General features: G+C 43.4%; 1 protein-coding gene and 1 long non-coding RNA gene across 2 annotated transcripts in view; one reads left to right on the top strand and one right to left on the bottom strand.

The window, feature by feature from the left end:
• The first annotated feature begins 3991 nt into the window (after positions 1–3991).
• Positions 3992–20368, top strand: part of LOC141063206 (uncharacterized) — a 118975-nt gene continuing 102598 nt past the window's right edge. The window contains exons 1-2 of the long non-coding RNA XR_012224842.1: positions 3992–4103; positions 6727–6832. This is a non-coding gene — a long non-coding RNA (uncharacterized lncRNA). The remainder of the gene's footprint in view (positions 4104–6726; positions 6833–20368) is intronic.
• The window catches only part of CD53 (CD53 molecule), a 145321-nt gene continuing 133034 nt past the window's right edge, over positions 8082–20368 (bottom strand). Inside the window, exon 8 of the mRNA XM_073557268.1 lies at positions 8082–11108. Coding sequence (XP_073413369.1) covers positions 11037–11108 — 72 coding nt within the window. The 3' untranslated portion in view covers positions 8082–11036. The remainder of the gene's footprint in view (positions 11109–20368) is intronic.

Genomic DNA, 20368 nt, shown 5'->3' with positions numbered 1-20368 from the left:
GTCCACATTCAGAGTGGGCGCAAAAAAATCGTCTCTTAGGGTGCCATCCTCCACAGCCAGGCAGGGGTGATACTAGGTCTATTATAGGGTCTTGGTAGGCAAATTTATGGTCATTTGTATTTTCTGGTATTTTACCAATGAATTCACTGGGTTGGTGTTTTTTATAGAATTGTATTATTAAAGGTTGTTTTTAAAGGGAATATATGTTCACACCTGCACTGAGACTGTTGGCCACGCCAAGGGTGCACTGAGACTTTTGGCCACATCAAGGGTGCACTGATACTGTTGGCCACACCAAGGGTGGACTGATACTGTTGGTCACACCAAGGGTGCACTGATACTGTTGGCCACACCAAGGGTGCACTGATACTGTTGGCCACACCAAGGGTGCACTGATACTGTTGGCCACACCAAGGGTGCAATGAGACTGTTGGCCACACCAAGGGGGCTCTGAACACCCAGTTTGGGCTTACATACTCTTTTTAACCACAACTGTTATATATTTGTGTGTTTAATTCTATGAATTAACAAAGTGGAAGTTGATGGAATTTGGAATGCTGGGTTGGATGTAACTCTAGTAGTAATATCAGCAGAATTTAGGTAAGGTTAAACTTTGACTATCATCAACATTATTCAATATGTTTTGAGTAAAATGTTACTAGCAAAATACTTCACTTTACATTTTTTTAATTCTAATAATTATTTTGAGACCTTATGACTGGTGTGCTCATCATCATAAGAAATAGGAGAGCTGCTTCAAGGTGCTGTAATAGACGACAGGTAGAGAATAGGTATAAGGAACCAGTCTAACTCATCTTGTCTGGGTACCTGAGTGGATTTTGTAGCTTAGCATTGAGAAATACATGTATACTGTAACTACAATAGGACAAACTCTCTATGTAAAAAAAACCCCCAACTTTTATACAGGGATACTAAAGAGGCAATGTATACAGGATGATATTTACAGAAGGATATTATTTTTGTGTCCCTTTTAAAAATCTCAGGCTTATTGTTTTTCTTAAATCACCTAATATGTATTAAAGAGGTTTTTGTACTTGAACATGTATGCCAAGTGCCACATATATCTGGCAACTGAGGCAAGCATAGTTAGAAATTCCACTTACCGTATATACTTGAGTATAAGCCGAGATTTTCAGCTTTTTTTTAGGCTGAAAGTGCCCCTCTTGGCTTATACTCGAGTCATTGTCCCAGGGGGTAGGCGGGGGATGGGGAGCGCATGAGCCGGCAGCTGTCATATCATACTCACCCCCTCCTGGCGCGGTCTCTGCACTTCCCTGCTTCTCAGATGGTCTCCGGCGCCGCAGCTCTTCCTGTGTTCAGCTGTCACATGGTACCGCTCATTAAAGTAATGAATATGCATGTGACTCCACTCCCATAGGCGTGGAGTGCATATTCATTACTTTAATGAGCGGTACCACGTGACCGCTGAACACTGGAAGGAGCTGCCAGTGCCGGAGACCATTGGAGAAGCAAGCAGTGCAGAGACAGCACCAGGAGGGGGTGAATATGACGGGGAGGACGGGGGAGCCATGCGATATTCACATGTTCCCATTCCGCCACCGCGCGCTGCTCTGTCTTCCGCATCCTCCTCAGGTCAGAGGGCGTGATGACGTGTTTAGTGCGCGCCCTCTGTCTGAACAGTCATTGCAGAGACCCAGAAGACAGAGTGGTGGGCAGCGGTGGAATGGGAACAGGTGAATATCACAGGTGCCAGGGCCTGAGCCTGCAGCGACACCGGCACCTGGCCCGCATAGCACGCTGGTGTCCCCACCTGCTCAGGACACGGGTACCTAGCACCCAGCAACGAGAGGTGAGTATGTAATTGGGTCGCCCTCGCACACCCAGGGCAGCGGGGTACTCGATACCGGGCCGGTGTCAGGGGGAATGAGTCACAGCAGCGGTGACCCGGTCCGTGGCCCTGGGCGCCCAATATCAATGGCGGTGATGTTAATGGTGTTAAAGTTTATTGGAATAGTTTGTGAAGCCACCTGTGGTGTTTGGCATGTAAGATGTTGAGACAACGCTGCATGCAGATCCACTGGGACTGATGGTGTGGTGCAGCAAAGATGGTGTAGCTCCCCACAGGTGGAGCTGTAGTCCCAGGGCAGTGTAGGTGCAATGGATGAGGAGAGGCGCAGAATGGTATAGATGTTGCTACCCAGATGTGGCGGTGCTGGAATAACTGGAGGACACCAGAGTATGCGGTTCCAAAGCTTTACTCACTGTTTGCAGTTCACACAACGGCCTGCCTCCGCACTGTGTTCTTCAGGTCAGGGCCCCAGCCAACCTCCAGGCAGGATAGGATTCTCCCCTCCACACTCCGCCAATATGTACCTTACTGAACGACTCCTCCAATGCGCCTTTAGGTGCGAAGCACTCCAATACTTAGTTACCCTGGAATGCCTCTCTCTAGGTGTTCCTAGTCTCTACTTGTATGACAGACAGCTTTAGCCTGCTTCGGGGACTCCTCTCTGTTTCCCGGCTCACTATCCAGTTGCTGTTGTGTTCCAAGTCTATGATGGGAGTAAGGCGTTAGTGGCTCACTACTCCTCCAGTGTCTGTTGCTGGACATAAAGATCCAATCAACCTCGGAGACCGGGCCCCCGGCCTTTGAGCTCTGGACTGGAAGGATTCTCTCTCTTTCTCAACCTGCTTCCCACCGTCCTTCTATTCTCCTTCGTTTCGATCTGTTCTATCTCTCTTATGGAATCTGTAGTCTCCCGTCTGCGTCTATGACCTTTCCAGCACAAAGCATGGATGGGTCCCTGCTGAACTATCCTGTGTGTGGGGTGCAGGTGTTGGAATGTGAAAGGGCGTTACCACCCTACCTGGATGGTGGGGTACCACACCTTAGGAGAAGGTGCAGTACCTCTGTGGCGACTGAAGCCTCAGGGGTGCCACATAATTTTTTTTTAATCGCAGAAGCAGCAACACATGGGGTATATATATCTATGGAGCATCTTATGGAATCATCAACCTTTATGGAGCAGCATATGGGGCATATATATATCTGTAGAGCATCTTATGGGGCCATCAACCTTTATGGAGCATATATATCTATGGAGCATCTTATGAGGCCATCAACCTTTATAAAGTAGCACATGGGGCATATTATTCTGTGGAGCATCTTATGGCGCCATCAACCTTTATGGAGCAGCATATGGGGCATATTGTTCTATGGAGCATCTTATGGGGCCATCATTAACCTTTGTTGAGCATTATATGGGGAATATGTTTTGTATGGAGCATCTTATGGGGCCCATCATGAACTTTATTGAGCATTATATGGGGTGTATTTTGCATTGAGCATCTTATGGGGCCCATCATGAACTGTATGGAGCATTATATGGGGCTCCTGATTCAATATGGATATTCAAAAACATTTAACCTACTCATGTCTCAATTAATTTTACTTTTATTGGTATCTATTTTTATTTTTGAAATTTACCAGTAGCTGCTGCATTTCCCACCCTAGGCTTATACTCGAGTCAATAAGTTTTCCCAGTTTTTTTGTGGCACAATTAGGGGCCTCGGCTTATACTCGGATCGGCTTATACTCGAGTATATACGGTGACTATTCATTCACAAGCAGCTAAAAATGCCAGGAGCCACCAAAATTTCTTTAAGAAGTTTTAATGCATTTATTAAAGTTTGAAAATATTTCCTTGCCGTTTTTTTTTTTTTTTACAATTTTCCATGGAATTACAGTGAAGGCTAACATCTATTATACAGTTAGAGGCTGGTATTTGACAATGGCTCACCTATTACCTTCTTCCTGCATAATGATCTTTGTGTATGTCACATAGAATGTCCTCAAACATTTCTTACGGAAGTGAATGAGCTTTGCTCTGACTGATGCCGGTGTCCTCCCTGCAACTGCAATGTGAGAAACTCGCACTCGGGACTGGAATGTGTGGCTGCATGTATTTCTATGCAGCTGAACGCTCCGGTCCGAACCGCCGGCAGCAGTGCCGGGTATTGAGGAGAGTTTCTCGCATTGCAGTTACTGCCTGATAAAGACACTACCATTGCCATGTGGAGAAGACCCAAGACACACTTGCATGTCTGGAAGCACTAAAATGGTACTCTATTCAATAGTTTGGTCAATATGGCAGCATTTGTGTAGTCTATTTTATGTATTAGCTGTAATCTTAGGATATGTTCTCACCTCCTGAAAAATAGCACAGAAAATGTTCATAAGGCTCAGCTCCACATACTGTGGATGCCATCTGTGTTATACAACCAACACCTGTCACTAGCACCAGGAACCGAAGCTAACTCCAGTCTTTGCTAAAAAAAAAAAAAACCCCTTTAAATGTGGCAGTCAATTGCAAATTGTGGCATTTAAGCGGCATAATCCACACGACACACCAATTTGGTTGCCTGTAGCCCCTCTTAATACCCCCTCAAGAAGCAGTCATGTAGGTTACCAATAGGTGCAAGAGCAGCCTATTTTTATAAATGACAATATTAGGCCAAGTTCATACTACCGGTAGGTGTTTTTGCAGCATTGTTTTATGCAAGTTTTCAACATATGTTTTACAGTATCAGTATCTGAGCTTTTAGAAATCTCATGCACACAGCTTGTTTTTTTTGTCATCAGGATTTTGTACTTTGCATGTTTTTTTGCACAATGGAGCGTGTCACTTCTTTCAGCGTTTTTCACCCATTGAAATGACTGGGTGGTGAAAAAAACGCAAGTATCAGGTTTTGCTGCGTTTTTTTGTGCCAAAACCTGATTCTATAGAATAGGACTTTTTTTTCCAACACTAAACTTTATCAGCATACTCAAGAGACAAATTTAGCATGCCAAAACCACAGCTAAAAACACAAGAAAAACCAAGGAAAACATGCTTTTTTTCTGCACCTTCTTTTTAGCCAAGAGATCAGGTGTGGCTGCAGAAAAAAAAAGCTGAAAAAACGCCTAGTGTGAACTTACCCTTATAGCATATAATGATTGCAGGTACAAATTTCCTCATGAGGAATGAAAACTAAAATGAGAAATGAGAAAAACCAAAGAATTTGATTTGCCCCATTTTTTTTTAATGCTGCTCCACCACCTCCCCTCCCAAAAAAAGTGTAATAAGAAACAAGAGGCATAGTTTATACCCTAAAATACTACCAATAAAAACCTTAACTAACAACCCAAAAAACAAGCCCTCACAAAGCTCCATCCCCAGAAAAATAAAAACGTTATGGGTCTCCGAAAGTGGCAAGATGTGGTAAATTTTTTTACGTTTCTGAATTTTTTGATCACTTAAAGAAAAAGCTGTGCAAGATTTGTATACCTGTAATTGTACTGACATGGAGGATCGTGGTGCTATATAATTTCTACCACTCAATAAATGCCAAAATAACAAAACCCATAAAATAGCGCCAGAATTGTTTTTTTTTTCTTCAGTATTTCACAGCAGTTTGATCGCTTTCCTGTGTTCCAGTATAATGTATGGTAACATTTAATAGTGTTAAAATGATTTTCTTTCTACATCCTTCGAATGTTACGTACAATCCTATCGCATTGATATTTTTATATTTTGGTATGAAATATTTTGGGATTATTTTTGCAACATTTTCTTTTATTAAAGTTCATAAAAGTGTATGTCTCTATTATAATTACAGAGGTGAGTGTAAGGAGGTTGCTTGGATGCAACAGACAAGAACTAAATACAATATCTATGTAACGTTCTATTACATACACTGTTGTTATCTAGCAGTTAAACGACTGTTAACGGCTTTATATCTCAACTTCGAGGGTATCACTCACAATACTATGCCCATCCCCGTCGTAGTTTCTGCAAACAACTCTGATCATTACACTGGCCCTAGTGGAGGTCACCGGTATTTTCCGCTAGGCCGCAAGTTTAAGATATGCGAGTCACTGGGTATACAGTGTGCTCGTTGTACTGGCCGTCTCAGTTCACTGAAGCACGGCCCCCAAACCACACTCTGTATCGTAAGTCTACGCTGCAAACAGGGCCAGCGTTCAGCACCCGGGCAAGTTCTGGGGCTCTGAGCAGGCTGGGGACACCGGCATGCGAGTGGAGCCACCCCACGCATGCTCAGGGCCCCTATCCTTTGCAATATGTACCTCTCCCCTGTCCTCCGCTGTGGCGTCTTTCACGTCTCCTGACTCTGTGATGTGTCAAGTTCAGGTCTGCGCTGAACATAGTAACATAGTTTGGAAGGCTGAAGGAAGACCTTATGTCCATCTAGTTCAGCCTATTTTTAGTGCAGCTGTTCTGCATTGTTGATCCTGGGGAAGGCAAAAAACCCACAGAGAAGAAGAGAAGCTAATTTTGATAACCTTTCTGGGAATTGTAGTGAACCAACTCCATTTATCATTTTAGTTGCCCGCCTTTGAACCCTTTCACGTTCAGTAATGTCTTTCTTGAGCATCGGCATCCAAAATTGCACACAATACTCCGTGGGGTCTGTCGAGTGATTTGTACAGAGGGAGAATTATGTTTTCATCTCGTGTCCCCAGACCTCTTCTAATGCATCCCATGACCCTATTTGCTTTGGTGGCAGCTGCCTGACACTGGGCACTCCAATTTAGCACCTTATTGACTAAGATGCCTAAGTCTTTTTCCATGCCTGATTTTCCCAGCAGTTTCCCATTTAGTAACTAATTGTAGCATCTGTTTCTCCTTCCCATGTGCATAACCTTACACTTATCTGTGTTAAACCTCATTTGCCATTTTTCAGCCCAATTCTCCAATTTACTCAAATCAGTCTGAAGGGTCATAGTGCAGACAGCCGGAAGACGGCAATGCTGAAGAGTCCGGAGCAGAGCAGCAGCCAGGGAGGAGAGGTGAGTAGTTCATTTTTTTTTAACGTTTGGAGCATTATTTGGGGCCCATCACATAATGGAGCATTATATGGGGCCCATTATAGATGGAGCAATATATGGGGCACAGCATATACTGGAGTGTTATATGGGGCCCATTCTGTATTGAGCATTATAAGGGTCCCATTATGTATGGAGCAATATATGGGTCCCATCATATACTGTATGGAGCCTTATATGAGGCCCATTCTGTATGGAGCAATATGTGGGGCTCATTATACTGTATGAAGCATTACATGGGGCCCATTATACTGTATGGAGCAATATATGCGATTCATTGTTCCGTGTGAAGACATATATGGGGTTCATTATACTGTGTGGCGCATTATATATAGTGCTCATTATACTATATGGAGAAATATATGGGGTCCATTATATTGAATGGAGCAATATACGGGGCTCATTATACTGTATAGAGCACTATGTGGTGCCCATAATACTGTATGGAGGACTATACTGTCCGGTTTCTCAGCTATTGTAGAACTTACAATAACTATCACTCATGTAATGTAAGCAGTGAGTGAAATCTTTGACATTATACTATATCTATATTTCTCAGCCGTATCAGTGCATCATGAATCATGGTATGTGTTAAAAGGGCCATTGAGACTCTTATCGCCTGGGGAACTTGAAAACCTGGAGTCAGCCCTGGCTGGAAGTAATGACCCACAGGGTCCTGTGCTACAGCCTGATAGTCTGCGGATTTGCCTGCGGTTTTACACCTCACCGCAGCGGTTCTGCACAAAAGAATCGACATGCTGCGGATTGTAAAACCGCGTGGAAAAATCCGCAGCATGTGCACTGCGTTTTTTTTTTTTACATAGGAAATAAAGGTACTGTACAATGCAGCAAAATCTGCTGCTGACCCACAGAGCGAAAACCGCTGCGGATCCGCAGCAGAATCTGCAGCGCGTGCACATACCCTAACTCTTCCTATGGGAACATAGGTTCGCATTATTAGATTCCTACTGCTGTCATTCTTTCTTTACTTTCACTTTTGCCTTTGATCAGCAGATGGCTGTGTTCACTTGCAATTACTCAGCTAGGCACCAGCCCTTCTCACTTCCTCAGGGAAGATGGCCTTTTAAGTACATACATTTTATGCAGAAAACACCACAAAAGTTACCTATTTGGCTGAGAGACTCGCAATGACACCATTGAATATATACTTTTTAATACATTTTATATATTTAAGAATGAATACTTGACACAATTTTGTAATAAAATCAAGCTGCTTTTAATAAATACTTTGCAAGTAAAACACAGTAAAAAAAACAATAGCAAAAGCCCGTATATAGGTACCTATACGTTGGATTAATCCTGCAGCCAGTAATGATCTGTTCGCTTTCCTGCTTAGCCTAAGTGATATCAGATTTTTCTGTTGGTTTTGAGAAATGACAATAGCCTACATTGCTGTGCCATTTCTCCTATCAAAATATGTAATAGATTCAAATGCAAATGGAATTTGTCACCTGGTTTTTGCCACCTAAGGCCTGTTTCACACTTAGGTTTTTGCAGTCAGTTGCCAGCCGCCAAAAAGGCGGAGAACGCAGAGGCGTATCTAGGCTCTCTGGCACCCGGGGCAAGAATTCGGTTCGGCGCCCCCCCCCCCAGTACATATGCGACTTGCACACTTAGCCATGTACCCACGAGCTGCTCCTCCTAATGCTCTCAATGTTCAGTAAAAAACTGAGAGAAGCAGGAAGAGAAGCTCGTTGTCAAGTATGAAAATCGCACATGAGTGAAGAGTCCATGTGATGACTACTGGAACCTGCAGCACTGAATCCTGACATTGCAGCTTCTGAATTCTCACAACGAATGCACTGCACACATTTAGGATTCTCCCTTGCCGATATACAGTCATGTCAGCACAAGTATGTGATTTATATACTTCTGGCCACATTCCGACTAGACGTGCCGGGCCTCGCTCAGTTCATTTTCATTGAGTGAGGCCACACATGTCTAGTCAGCATGTGACCGCATGTATGTAAATTACCGGCATGAGAGAATCCTGACAGCGTTCAGTGAGCACTGTGAGAATTCAGACGTCTGCAGTCACATAGAATGACTAAAATGTAATTTACTTTATTGAATGACGTATAACAAAGATAGACATAAAAGATGTACATAAAAAGAGATGGATATATCGGTGGATATCACTGGTACAAATGTGCTAAACATGTACAGATACACAAAAAATAATATACCTAATAATCCGATGTCGAAGATATCGTGACCAAGTGTATCAATAAGAGGTATAAGAAGTATATAACGTATATGCATTCTTAGGCGACTGGATTGTGAAATGCTATAGTAATATTACTATCAAGAAAGAAAGCTATAGGCATCCATGGCAGTGATATGGCCACCACCCAATATATATGACCCACATGGCCAAAAAGAGCTCTTAGCAGCTAATACATTAATAAGGCCAAGTTAAATGCACGACATTACTAAAATACTTAGGACAAAAATTCATGTCCAAATAGAGAGGTAATGATATATGTATTCACCCCCTGTCACCGCTATGACACTGCATAGACACATATGCTATTATAATATAACACTGCTATAATTTGGACAACCCAGTCCTAAAAAGTGCTAATAGTGCAAAATGTAAGTCTGCTGTCACAGCTGTAACATAAAGTAAACGTGCAAAAAGAATAGGCCAGAATGTTCAATGATTGTGAATGCGCTATTTTAGGTAATTAGAATGCCAGGTAGCATAAAATGGTATATACCCACATAGTCATATCACAAATATGGTACAAGGAATGGCACAAAGTGTGCATAGCATATAAGTCCCCATAGAAATGCTGATGAGCCCCCTTAATTTAAAGCACATATGACCTGAGATACCGCGGTCCCCGACGCGCGTTTCGCCTTAGCTTCGTCCTGGGAGGTAAGTGAGTATGGCTGTGGGGTGTATTAGAGTATATATAGCAACATGATTGCAAATCATTCACCGCTGAGAAATCATCCGGTGCCCGGCGTGTGACGTCATCATGGCGTGCGTCCCCCGGCCGCACAGCCACTCCCCATCATACACGTCATGATGTGGAGACGGCTGAATGAGGCCAGGGTGAACGCGTTGCCAAGGCGACGCACCACGCTGCAGGATAACGCTGCAGATAGGTAAGCCACTCCTCCACCCGACGTGTCAGGGAAGAGAGGCAGGCTTAACCCATCCAACAGACGTATCCGCACAGAGTGTGCACGGTGCTCTGGGAGATGCATAGAGATTAAGGTATAATAAAGAGTCTTGAAATCATGTTGCTCAAATGCATCATTTATAAATAAATGATAGACTTAAATAGCGTCCTGTAAGATTATATATACAGAAATACATGTTTCCAAAATTTTCACCATTAAACCATACAATATACATAGGTGAATATCTATTGATGAGATATAAGGAGAAAATTCTAAAGATTATTACTATAGAGAGAACTGTATGATTAGAAAGTTGAGCAGTAATATATATAGCAGCAAAGTTGAAAATTTCAACTGCATACAATATGAATCACATCGTACACTAGAGAATTGCAATCAAAGGCATATGATGTCATGAATTATCCCCCTAATTGTCAACATACCCAGAGCAACATAACACCGTTAAGTAAAGGATGGCCATATGGAGATGTGAAAATATAACATAACGTATCACTACGTATTCCTTCCCTAAATACTTTGTATGGAAATATAGTTATAACCAGGGTGTCAACCATGTGCAAGTCAATTAGCACATGACTATATTGAAATTACAAAGGTGAGGGCTCCAAAACAGGTAATGTGTGAACCCAAGAACGTACATGGATGTACTGATGAGTGCACACTCTATCTAGACATCAGAGTCCACAGTGTAGACATACAGCAATCCTGAGAAATAAATCCCACGATGATCACATTCTCTCTTGATTTCCCATGAGTGTCGACCAATAGATATTCGAGTCCCTCCAATATCAGAAGGGATGTAACAGCTTCTCAATCAGTAGGCTTGAAGATATCGTCCTGACCCGATGTCCAAATACACCACACACCAATGTAATACAGAAAAGCAATCCTGAGAAATAAATCCCACGATGATCACATTCTCTCTTGATTTCCCATGAGTGTCGACCAATAGATATTCGAGTCGCTCCAATATCAGATGGGATGTAACAGCTTCTCAATCAGTAGGCTTGAAGGTATCGTCCTGACCCGATGTCCAAATACACCACACACCAATGTAATACAGAAACTAGGAATAAAATGGGAATAAAATGAGAATAAAATAAAACAAAGAAAACCAACCTACACCTTACAACAAGGGCATCCTACAGAAATGGGGCAAAGCTCAGAACCTCATTGAGTCCCCTAGGTTGGACCGTTCCCAGCTTGTATATCCATTCGGCTTCTTTTTGAGCTAATATTTTCTTCCAATTTCCACCACGGTGGTCAATATGAACCTTGTCTATTCCACAGACCTTGAGTAGTTTGGGATTACTCCCATGGACCAGTTTAAAATGTCTCGGAACTGATTTGAGAGTTGTGTTATCCTCGGTATCAGAGGCATTTCTAATGTCCCTAAAGTGCTCCCTAACTCTGATTTTTAGGGGCCTGGAGGTCATGCCAACATATATTTTTTCACATGGACATACAGCATAATATATTACACCAATAGAGTTGCAGGTAATGTGCTGCGTGATGTTATATGTTATGCCACCATCACTGGATTTGAAAGAAGAAGTCTGTTGCATATTAGGACATGCAATGCATTCCTTACATGGGAAGAAACCCCATTTGGGACCCTTCGATCCAAAAGCTCTCTCAGGTTTTAAACCCATATGATAAATGTGCACCAATTTGTCCCGTAAATTGCTGGACCTCCTATATGTAATCGAGGAATATTTGGGGACATATTTCGCTAGAGTTCTATCAGTCATGAGAATTGGCCAGTATTTATCTAACGCCTGTCTCATTTCGTGCCACTTATCATTAAATGAGGAGATAAATCTCACTTTTCGTGTTTCTAGAGGTCTATATTTAGGAACAAGCAGATCTATTCTCTTCGCCTGATTAGCCCTTCTCATTCCTCTATTAATACTTCGTCTAGAGTACCCTCTAGACGTGAACCTAGATGCAAGATCTTCTGCTTGTCCCTGATACGCTTCCTCACTCGAACAAATGCGTTTTGCCCTGAGAAATTGTCCTGTTGGAATCCCTTCCACCAGTGATCTGGGGTGTGAAGAAGTGGCATTATGCTTCCTTGATCTTTTTGGTATATACAGTAGTTGGGGAGTGCCATGTATTTTCAGGCCCGAATTGTGGATATGTGTACACATAGAATGACTGCAGACTCCGTACAAACCTGGACAAACCCCTTAAATGTTCCTAACAAATAAAAACATGAAAATTAGTCAGTATCACAAAAAACATTTACATCCAAGTACCTTATAGATGACGTCATCTCTGCAGTCAGTCTCCTTTTCTTCTAGACCCCATGATGAGTTTTCTCATCCACAGCCGTCTCTGTAGACTTCCATCTTCTCCGGTCTTCTGCAGCAAATCTCCACACGACGCCCTTAAAGATAGAAGTGTCATTATAATGCTCCCGAATAAAAATATCTGCAATATACTGTCCCCTCACACTATTCCCCTCCCTCCTCATACTGTCTCCTCTATCATCCTCCTGTTCACCATACTGTCTCCTCATATATTTACCCCCTCACTCTCTATACTGTCTGCTCACACATATCCCCGACTCCCCATACTGTGTCCACTTACATTAACCCATTCGCTCCCCATACTGTCTGCACCAATCCCCCATACTGTTTCCTCATACATACTCTTTATTTTGTGTCCTCAAATCTCCCCACACATTAAATCCCCCCATCCCCATTCCAAATCCCCCCACACATTAACCCAATCCCCACTCATTAACCCCCATCAGCACTCCAAATACCCCCACACATTAACCCCAACCCCACTCATTAACGCCCCCATACATTAACCTCCATCCCTATTCATTAACCGCCGCACACATTAACCCAATCCCCACTCATTAACCCCATCACCACTCCAAATCCCCCCACACATTAAATAACCATCTGCACTCCAAATACCCCCACACATTAACCCCCATCCCCATTCATTAACCCCCACACACATTAACCCCCATCCCCACTCATTAATGCCCCCACACATTAATCCCCATTCATTAACCCCCACACACATTAACCCCCATCCCCACTCATTAATGCCCCCACACATTAATCCCCATCCCCATTCATTAACCCCCGCACACATTAACCCAATCCCCACTCATTAACCCCCGCACACATTAACCCAATCCCCACTCATTAACCCCCATCTCCACTCTAAATACCCCCACACATTAACAGCTATCCCCTCTACAACTCCCCCTCATCTCCCATCTTCGGTGGTTCTTCAGCTCCACAGAGGAGCACACTTACCACCAGCGTTTGCTTTGGGCGCCGGGGAGTGACGTCAGCAGCGTGATCACATGACATGATCACGCTGCTGACGTCGCTCTGGCCCGGCGGTCAGAGCTTCAATTGTACAGGCGTCTGTATAGACGCCAGTACAATTGCTCCCTGGGAGCCGGCACGGCCTCCTTCTCTGCGCTGGCTGTCAGCTTGACAGCTGACACAGATAACCGCCGACTCTCAGGCGGGGGGCGGCAGAACGCAGCCGCCAGGGAGGACACTGCGGACCGCTGCATTAGGCGGCCCGACTGCGCCCCCCTGCTGGCTGCGCCCGGGGCAACTGCCTCGGCTGCCCCCCCCTAGATACGCCACTGGGAGAACGGATCCGTAACCGTCGAAACACCAACGGGAGCCACCGGACCGTTGGTTTGATGGGATCTGCCGATCTAGGAGCATTAAAGGAACCGCAGTCCTGAAAAAAAGTACCGGCGATGTAGCGGCGGGGCTGCGAGAAGAGAGCGGGGAACTCGCAGGCATGAACCAGGAGCCGCGAGAAGAGAGTGGGCATGCGAGATGGGAGGATCGAGAGCCGCGAGAAGAGAGCGGCCATGATCCGGGAGAACACAGTTGGCAAGATGAGAGAGAGATATATATTTTTGCGGCTCCCGGGACGGTAATTAAGGGTTAAAATGCTTCCCGGAGTGAAAATAGCGGACGGTCACTGCAAAAAAAGTTGCAGGGTCCGTCTCATCCACCCGGGAGCTGCTAAAATCTTGGCGGATACGTAAAATAACGGGTGTGACAGACGACCGTCAGTCAAGATCCGCCAATAATGTAAAACTATGGGTGTAAAAAACGGATCCGCCCCTTTTTTGGCGGATCCATTTTTCAAAAAATTGGCAGATCTTGACTGACGGGAAAAAGCTGATGTGTGAAACAGGCCTAATCTGAAAGTAGCATAATGTAGGGAAAGATACCCTGATTCCAGTGATGTTACTTACCGAGCTGTTTAGTGTAGTTTTGATTAAAAAAAATCACTGTTTTTTCAGCAGGAGATCATCACTATAGGACTAGTAAACCTGCTGTCAGGTTGTCAAGCATATTCATGAGCTCTATATAACCCTGCCCCCCACCACTGATTGGCAGCTTGTTGTGTACATGGGCAGAAAGCTGCCAATCAGTGGTCTGGGTGGAGTTACACAGTGCTCAGCATTCAGAGAGCTGATAGATCTGCAGAAGGTAAAACTGGGATGTTATTGGGTCGCCCCCCCAGGGACACCGCATCTGGAGGCACGTTTGCCCCTCTCCTATATACTGACAAGCTCATTACCTTAGAGAGATCATTCTCCTCAATGCCTAAAGCACCATCGTCCTTTCTGATAGATGCCTATAAGCTCTACACAATCTATATACCACACGTAACTGAAGAAGGTCACATTGACCGAAACGTCTTTTTCCGTGTACTACAATAAACCGCCTTTCAAATACCTTTAAGTTGAGTGCTAGGTTCATATTTGTTGCTCTTCTAACCCACGTCCTCTGTTCCCTTTTACTCCTACGTTCCGTACTAGTCTTTTCCATCTTATGGAAAATCAGGGTTTTCGTCAATGTCTGTCTCTTTCTTTCCTTTCCCGTGCCAGCAGACCCAGGTCACTGTGATCTGCTGCAGCACTTCCTTCTTCCATCCCTCTCCCAGGGATCTCCTCTCCGAACTGAACTCAACTCCTAAACCTTCCCACTCTTTTATGTATTCTAACTCCACCCGCCTCCCAGCACGTTTCGTGTTCCAAGCAGGGAGCCACCAAAGGTGCTCTGCTACACTCCAAGCAGGGAGCCGCAATGTGGCTTTGCTACACTACTTTGTGATGATGGGTGCAGGTGTTGGAATGTGGTCAGGAGCCTCCAACTTACCTGGATGGTGGGGTACCACACCTCAGGAGGAGGTGCAGTACCTCTGTGTCAACTGAACCCTCAGGGGTGCCACATTATCAAAACTTCAGCAAGAAGCCCAGTAAGTGATACATCACAGGAATCAGGGTTTCTTCAAAAAAAATTATGCTGTTCCCAGATGGGGTGACAAAAACCAGGTGAAAGATTTTCCATAAAGGGATCCATCAAGATTAGTGAAAATCCATTTTAAATTCATCTTATAAAGCTATTATGTATTATTATACATAATTATATAATATATAAATACTTAATATATTAAAGGGGTTGTCTCAATATTTTAAGAGCATATTACTCCTTTCTTGTTTGTTGTGGGCTCCTGAATGAGTGACTATTCTTGGAGCCAGTTCCAAGGTCAAGCTGGTGGCCTATGCTGTACTGATACTGCAAGCTGAGGCAGGTAACCTCTACAGTATTGGAGAGGCGCAGGGGGCAGAGTCCATCAGAGCATTGTTTAAAAGCTAGATAGGAAAGAGCTTGTAGGTGCTGCTAACTTTGCCTAGTAGATCGTCCACCGCTCAAAGTATGCAGCGGTGGCCAGTAACCCAGGAAACAAGCACTAAACTTTCAAATTAAATATCCCGCTGTTTCTGAGAATAAGGCTATGGTCACACTATCAGTAATTGGTCAGTATTTCACCTCAGTATTTGTAAGCCAAAACCAAGAGTGGGTGATAAATACAGAAGTGGTGAGTCGGTGACGTGTTTCTATTATATTTTTCCTCTGATTGTTCCTCTCCTAATTTTGGCTTAGGCCTGTTTCACATGTCCGTTTGTTTCCATCAGTCAAAATCCGCTATTTTGCAAAAAAAAACGGATCCGCCAGTTTTCTTGGCGGATCCGTTTTTTTCCCCATAGACTTGCATTATCGGCGGATCTTGACGGATGGGCATCCGTTGGAACCGCTTTTTTTGCGGAACCGCCAAAATTTTGGCATCTGCTGACATGACTGGACGGACAAGGAAACGTTTTTTTGCTGACTGGATCCGCATTTACCGCTGCGCATGCCGAACAATTGCCTGTGCCGGAGATTTAACCCTAAATCCCGTTCGTTAAAATCTCTCTCTCTCACCTGGGGCGGGCTTCCACTGCGACGACAATTGCACCCTCGCCATCCACAATCTCGGAGCATAGCCCGCGATATCGGGCCGATCTCGTTCCTATGACCACGCGAGATCGCGGCGATAATCTCTTGGACGCCCGCGACATCGCAGCGAGCTTGGGAGACAGCGTTGCATTCAAGCCCGCGAAATCTTTGGACGCGGTCCCTTTAAATGACGCCACTTTCCTCCATCCGCGGATCCGTGGTCCGCTGTCGTCCGTACTACGACGGTTCAGTTTTTTTCACCTTTGCGGATTGCAGCTGACCGTCGCCAATGGAGGTGTGAAAGAGGCCTTACAGATACTGATGTCAAATACTGAATGTGTGACCATAGGCTAAAGAGAATTTTGTATAAGAGGTAAATTGCAAAGTTGCTTGTACAGGTGCTTCTCACAAAATTAGAATATCATCAAAAAGTTAATTTATTTCAGTTCTTTACTCTGTTTGTAATGGATCATAGAATCATAGAATCATAGAATCGTAGAGTTGGAAGGGACCTCCTGGGCCATCTGGTCCAACCCCCTGCTCAAAGCAGGATTCGCTAAATCATCCCAGTCAGATGTCTGTCCAGCCTCTGTTTGAAGACTTCCATTGAAGGAGAACTCACCACTTCTCGTGGCAGCCTGTTCCACTCATTGATCACTCTAACTGTCAAAAAGTTTTTTCTAATATCTAATCTGTGTCTCCTCCCATTCAGTTTCATCCCATTGCTTCTAGTCTTTCCTTGTGCAAATGAGAATAAAGTTGATCCTTCTACAATGTGACAGCCCTTTAGATATTTGTAGACAGCTATTAAGTCTCCTCTCAGTCTTCTCTTTTGCAAACTAAACATTCCCAAATCCTGCAACCTTTCCTCATAAGACAGGGTTTGCAGACCGGTCACCATTCTGGTCGCTCTTTTCTGAACTTGCTCCAGTTTGTTGATGTCTTTTTTAAAATGTGGTGCCCAAAACTGGACACAATATTCCAGATGAGGTCTGACCAAAGAGGAGTAGAGGGAAATAATGACTTCACGTGATCTAGACTGTATGCTTCTGTTAATACATCCTAGAATTGCATTTGCCTTTTTTGCTGCTGCATCACACTGTTGACTCATATTCAGTCTGTGATCTATTAGTATACCCAAGTCTTTTTCACATGTGCTGTTGCTTAGCCCTATTCCTCCCATTCTGTATATGCTTTTTCCATTTTTATTGCCCAGATGTAGTACTTTGCATTTCTCCCTGTTAAAAACCATTCTGTTAGTTGCTGCCCACTTCTCCAGTTTATTTAAATCTTTTTGAATCCTCTCTCTCTCTTCTCTAGTATTAGCTATCCCTCCTAGCTTTGTGTCATCAGCAAATTTAATCAGTTTACCCTCAATTCCTTCATCTAAATCGTTGATAAAGATGTTGAACAATACAGGGCCCAGGACAGAGTCCTGTGGTACCCCACTTGAGACATTCTTCCAACTGGATGTGCAGCCATTTACGACCACTCTTTGGGTCCGATCACTAAGCCAGTTATGAATCCACCTAACAGTTGCCTTGTCCATTCCATACTTAATCATTTTTTCAATAAGGATTGTATGAGAGACTTTGTCAAATGCTTTGCTGAAGTCAAGATATACTATATCTACAGCATTTCCTTGATCCACCCAATCAGTGATACCGTCATAGAAGGAAATTAAGTTAGTCTGACATGACTTATTAGTTACAAACCCATGCTGACTCTGTTTAATCACTTCATTCTTATCCAGGTATTGACATACATGTTGTTTAATAATTTGTTCAAAGATCTTTCCTGGTATAGAAGTCAGACTCACTGGCCTATAGTTACCTGGGTCCACCTTCTTCCCCTTTTTGAAGATAGGAACAACATTTGCTCTTCTCCAGTCTTCTGGCACTTCTCCTGTTCTCCAAGAATTTTCAAAGATTATAGAGAGGGGTTCAAAAATTTCTTCTGCTATCTCCTTCAGTACTCTGGGGTGTAATTCATCTGGACCTGGAGACTTGAATTCATTTAGGCTAGCTAAGTGTTTCCTCACTATCTTTCTGTTTATAGATATCCTGGATTCTTCTATTCCCTTAATAGGACAGTGAATAACAGTTGATGTTACATTTCCTTTCTGAGAGAAAACAGATGCAAAATAGGAATTTAAAAGTTCAGCCTTCTCAACATCCTGTCTTACCATTTCATCATTTTCATCCTGTAAAAATCCTATAGCATCTTTGACTTTTCTTTTACTTTTGACATATCCCCAAAATCCTTTATTATTGCTTTTGACATCTCTTGCAAGCCTCAATTCATTTTCAGCTTTAGCTAATCTGATTTGTGCCCTGCAGGTTCTGCAGACAGCATTATATTCTTCTTTAGATATGCCTCCCTCTTTCCATTTTATAAACATTTTTTTCTTCCTTTTTAGCATGTGCTTAAGTTCTGTGTTCATCCATCCTGGTTTCCTTAACTGCTTCCTATTCTTCCCTCTTTTCGGAATTGTTAACAACTGTGCTTTGAGAATTTCATTTTTCAAGATTTCCCATCCTTCCTGGACATTTTTGTCTTTAAGGATATCCAGCCATTGGATCCCTCCAATTCTCTTTCTGAATCCCTTAAAATCTGCCTTTCTGAAATCTAACCTTGATGTCTGAGTCTTCACAGGTCTTCCGCCTCTAGTTATCCAAAATTCTAAAATAGCATGGTCGCTACCTCCTAGGGTCCCAGCCACTTTTACCTCCTTAACCATTTCCTCCCTGTTTATAAGGATTAGATCCAAGGTAGCAGTTCCCCTTGTTTTCTCCCTTACCTTTTGGAAGATAAAGTTGTCAGCAAGAGAGGATAAGAATTTCCTTGACCTGTTAGTTTTGCCTGAGAGAGATTCCCAACAAATGTCTGGATAGTTGAAATCTCCCATGACAACTATGCCATATTTTTTGGAGAACTTGGCCATTTGATGCATAAAGAGTTCATCCATAGCTTCAGCTTGCACAGGCGGCCTGTAGTAAATGCCTACAATGGTGTCCTTTCCATTGTTCTGTCCTTGTATTCTTACCCAAACAGTTTCCACAGAACTCCCAGTCTCTGAAGCTTCAATCTCTGTGCAGATATACGCGTTTCTAACATACAATGCGACACCCCCTCCTCGTTTATCAAGTCTGTTTCTTGCAAATAAGTTGTATCCTTCTAGTCTTGTATTCCAATCATGTGTATTGTCCCACCAAGTTTCAGTGATTCCAATGACATCATATTTCTTTTCCTGTGTTAGTAGTTCCAATTCTCCTTGTTTGTTGCCCATGCTTTGTGCATTAGTATAGAAACATTTTAGTTTGTGATTGGTTTCTCTTTCTCCAATATTTTTATTAATTAGATTCTTTCGTCTTTGTTCTTCCTTTCCACTTCTAATAGCAGAGTTCTCAATAGCATTTGTCAGGTGTATGGCTTTTTCTGGTCTTTTGCTTCCCTTCCCATGTTGTTCTAGTTTAAAGCTCTCCTTACAAGTGTAGCAAGGCGACTTCCAAATACATGCTTACCAGTCTTCGTAAGGTGCACCCCATCTCTAGCAAGTAGTCCATCGTATAAGTAGTTCACTCCGTGATCCAGAAATCCAAATCGTTGCTGACGGCACCATCGACGTAGCCAGTTGTTCACCTGCAGAATCTTATTCCACCTCCTTGTTCCATGGCCATCCACTGGGAGGATGGAAGAGAAGACCACCTGCGCTCCCAGTTCTTTCACTTTCTTGCCTAAGTCTTCAAAGTCTCTGCAGATGGTTTCCAGGTCGTTTCTTGCAGTGTCATTTGTCCCCACATGTAGTAGCAGGAATGGGTAGTCATCTGTAGGTCTGAAGAGTCCTGATATCCTGTCAGACACATCTTTAATTTTTGCACCTGGAAGACAACACATTTCTCTTGAAGTTATATCCGGTCTGCAGATAGCGGCCTCAGTTCCTCTCAACAGGGAATATGAGTGTCACTTTTTGTATTGAAGAACTGAAATAAATTAATTTTTCATGATATTCTAATTTTGTGAGGATCACCTGTACATT

Source organism: Dendrobates tinctorius, unplaced genomic scaffold (genome assembly GCF_039654945.1).
Source record: "Dendrobates tinctorius isolate UK_male_01 unplaced genomic scaffold, ASM3965494v1 ptg000246l, whole genome shotgun sequence".
NCBI classification, from domain to species: Eukaryota; Metazoa; Chordata; class Amphibia; order Anura; family Dendrobatidae; genus Dendrobates; species Dendrobates tinctorius.
Note: the sequence above shows the minus strand (reverse complement) of the source record. Positions and strands in the feature narration are given on the sequence as shown.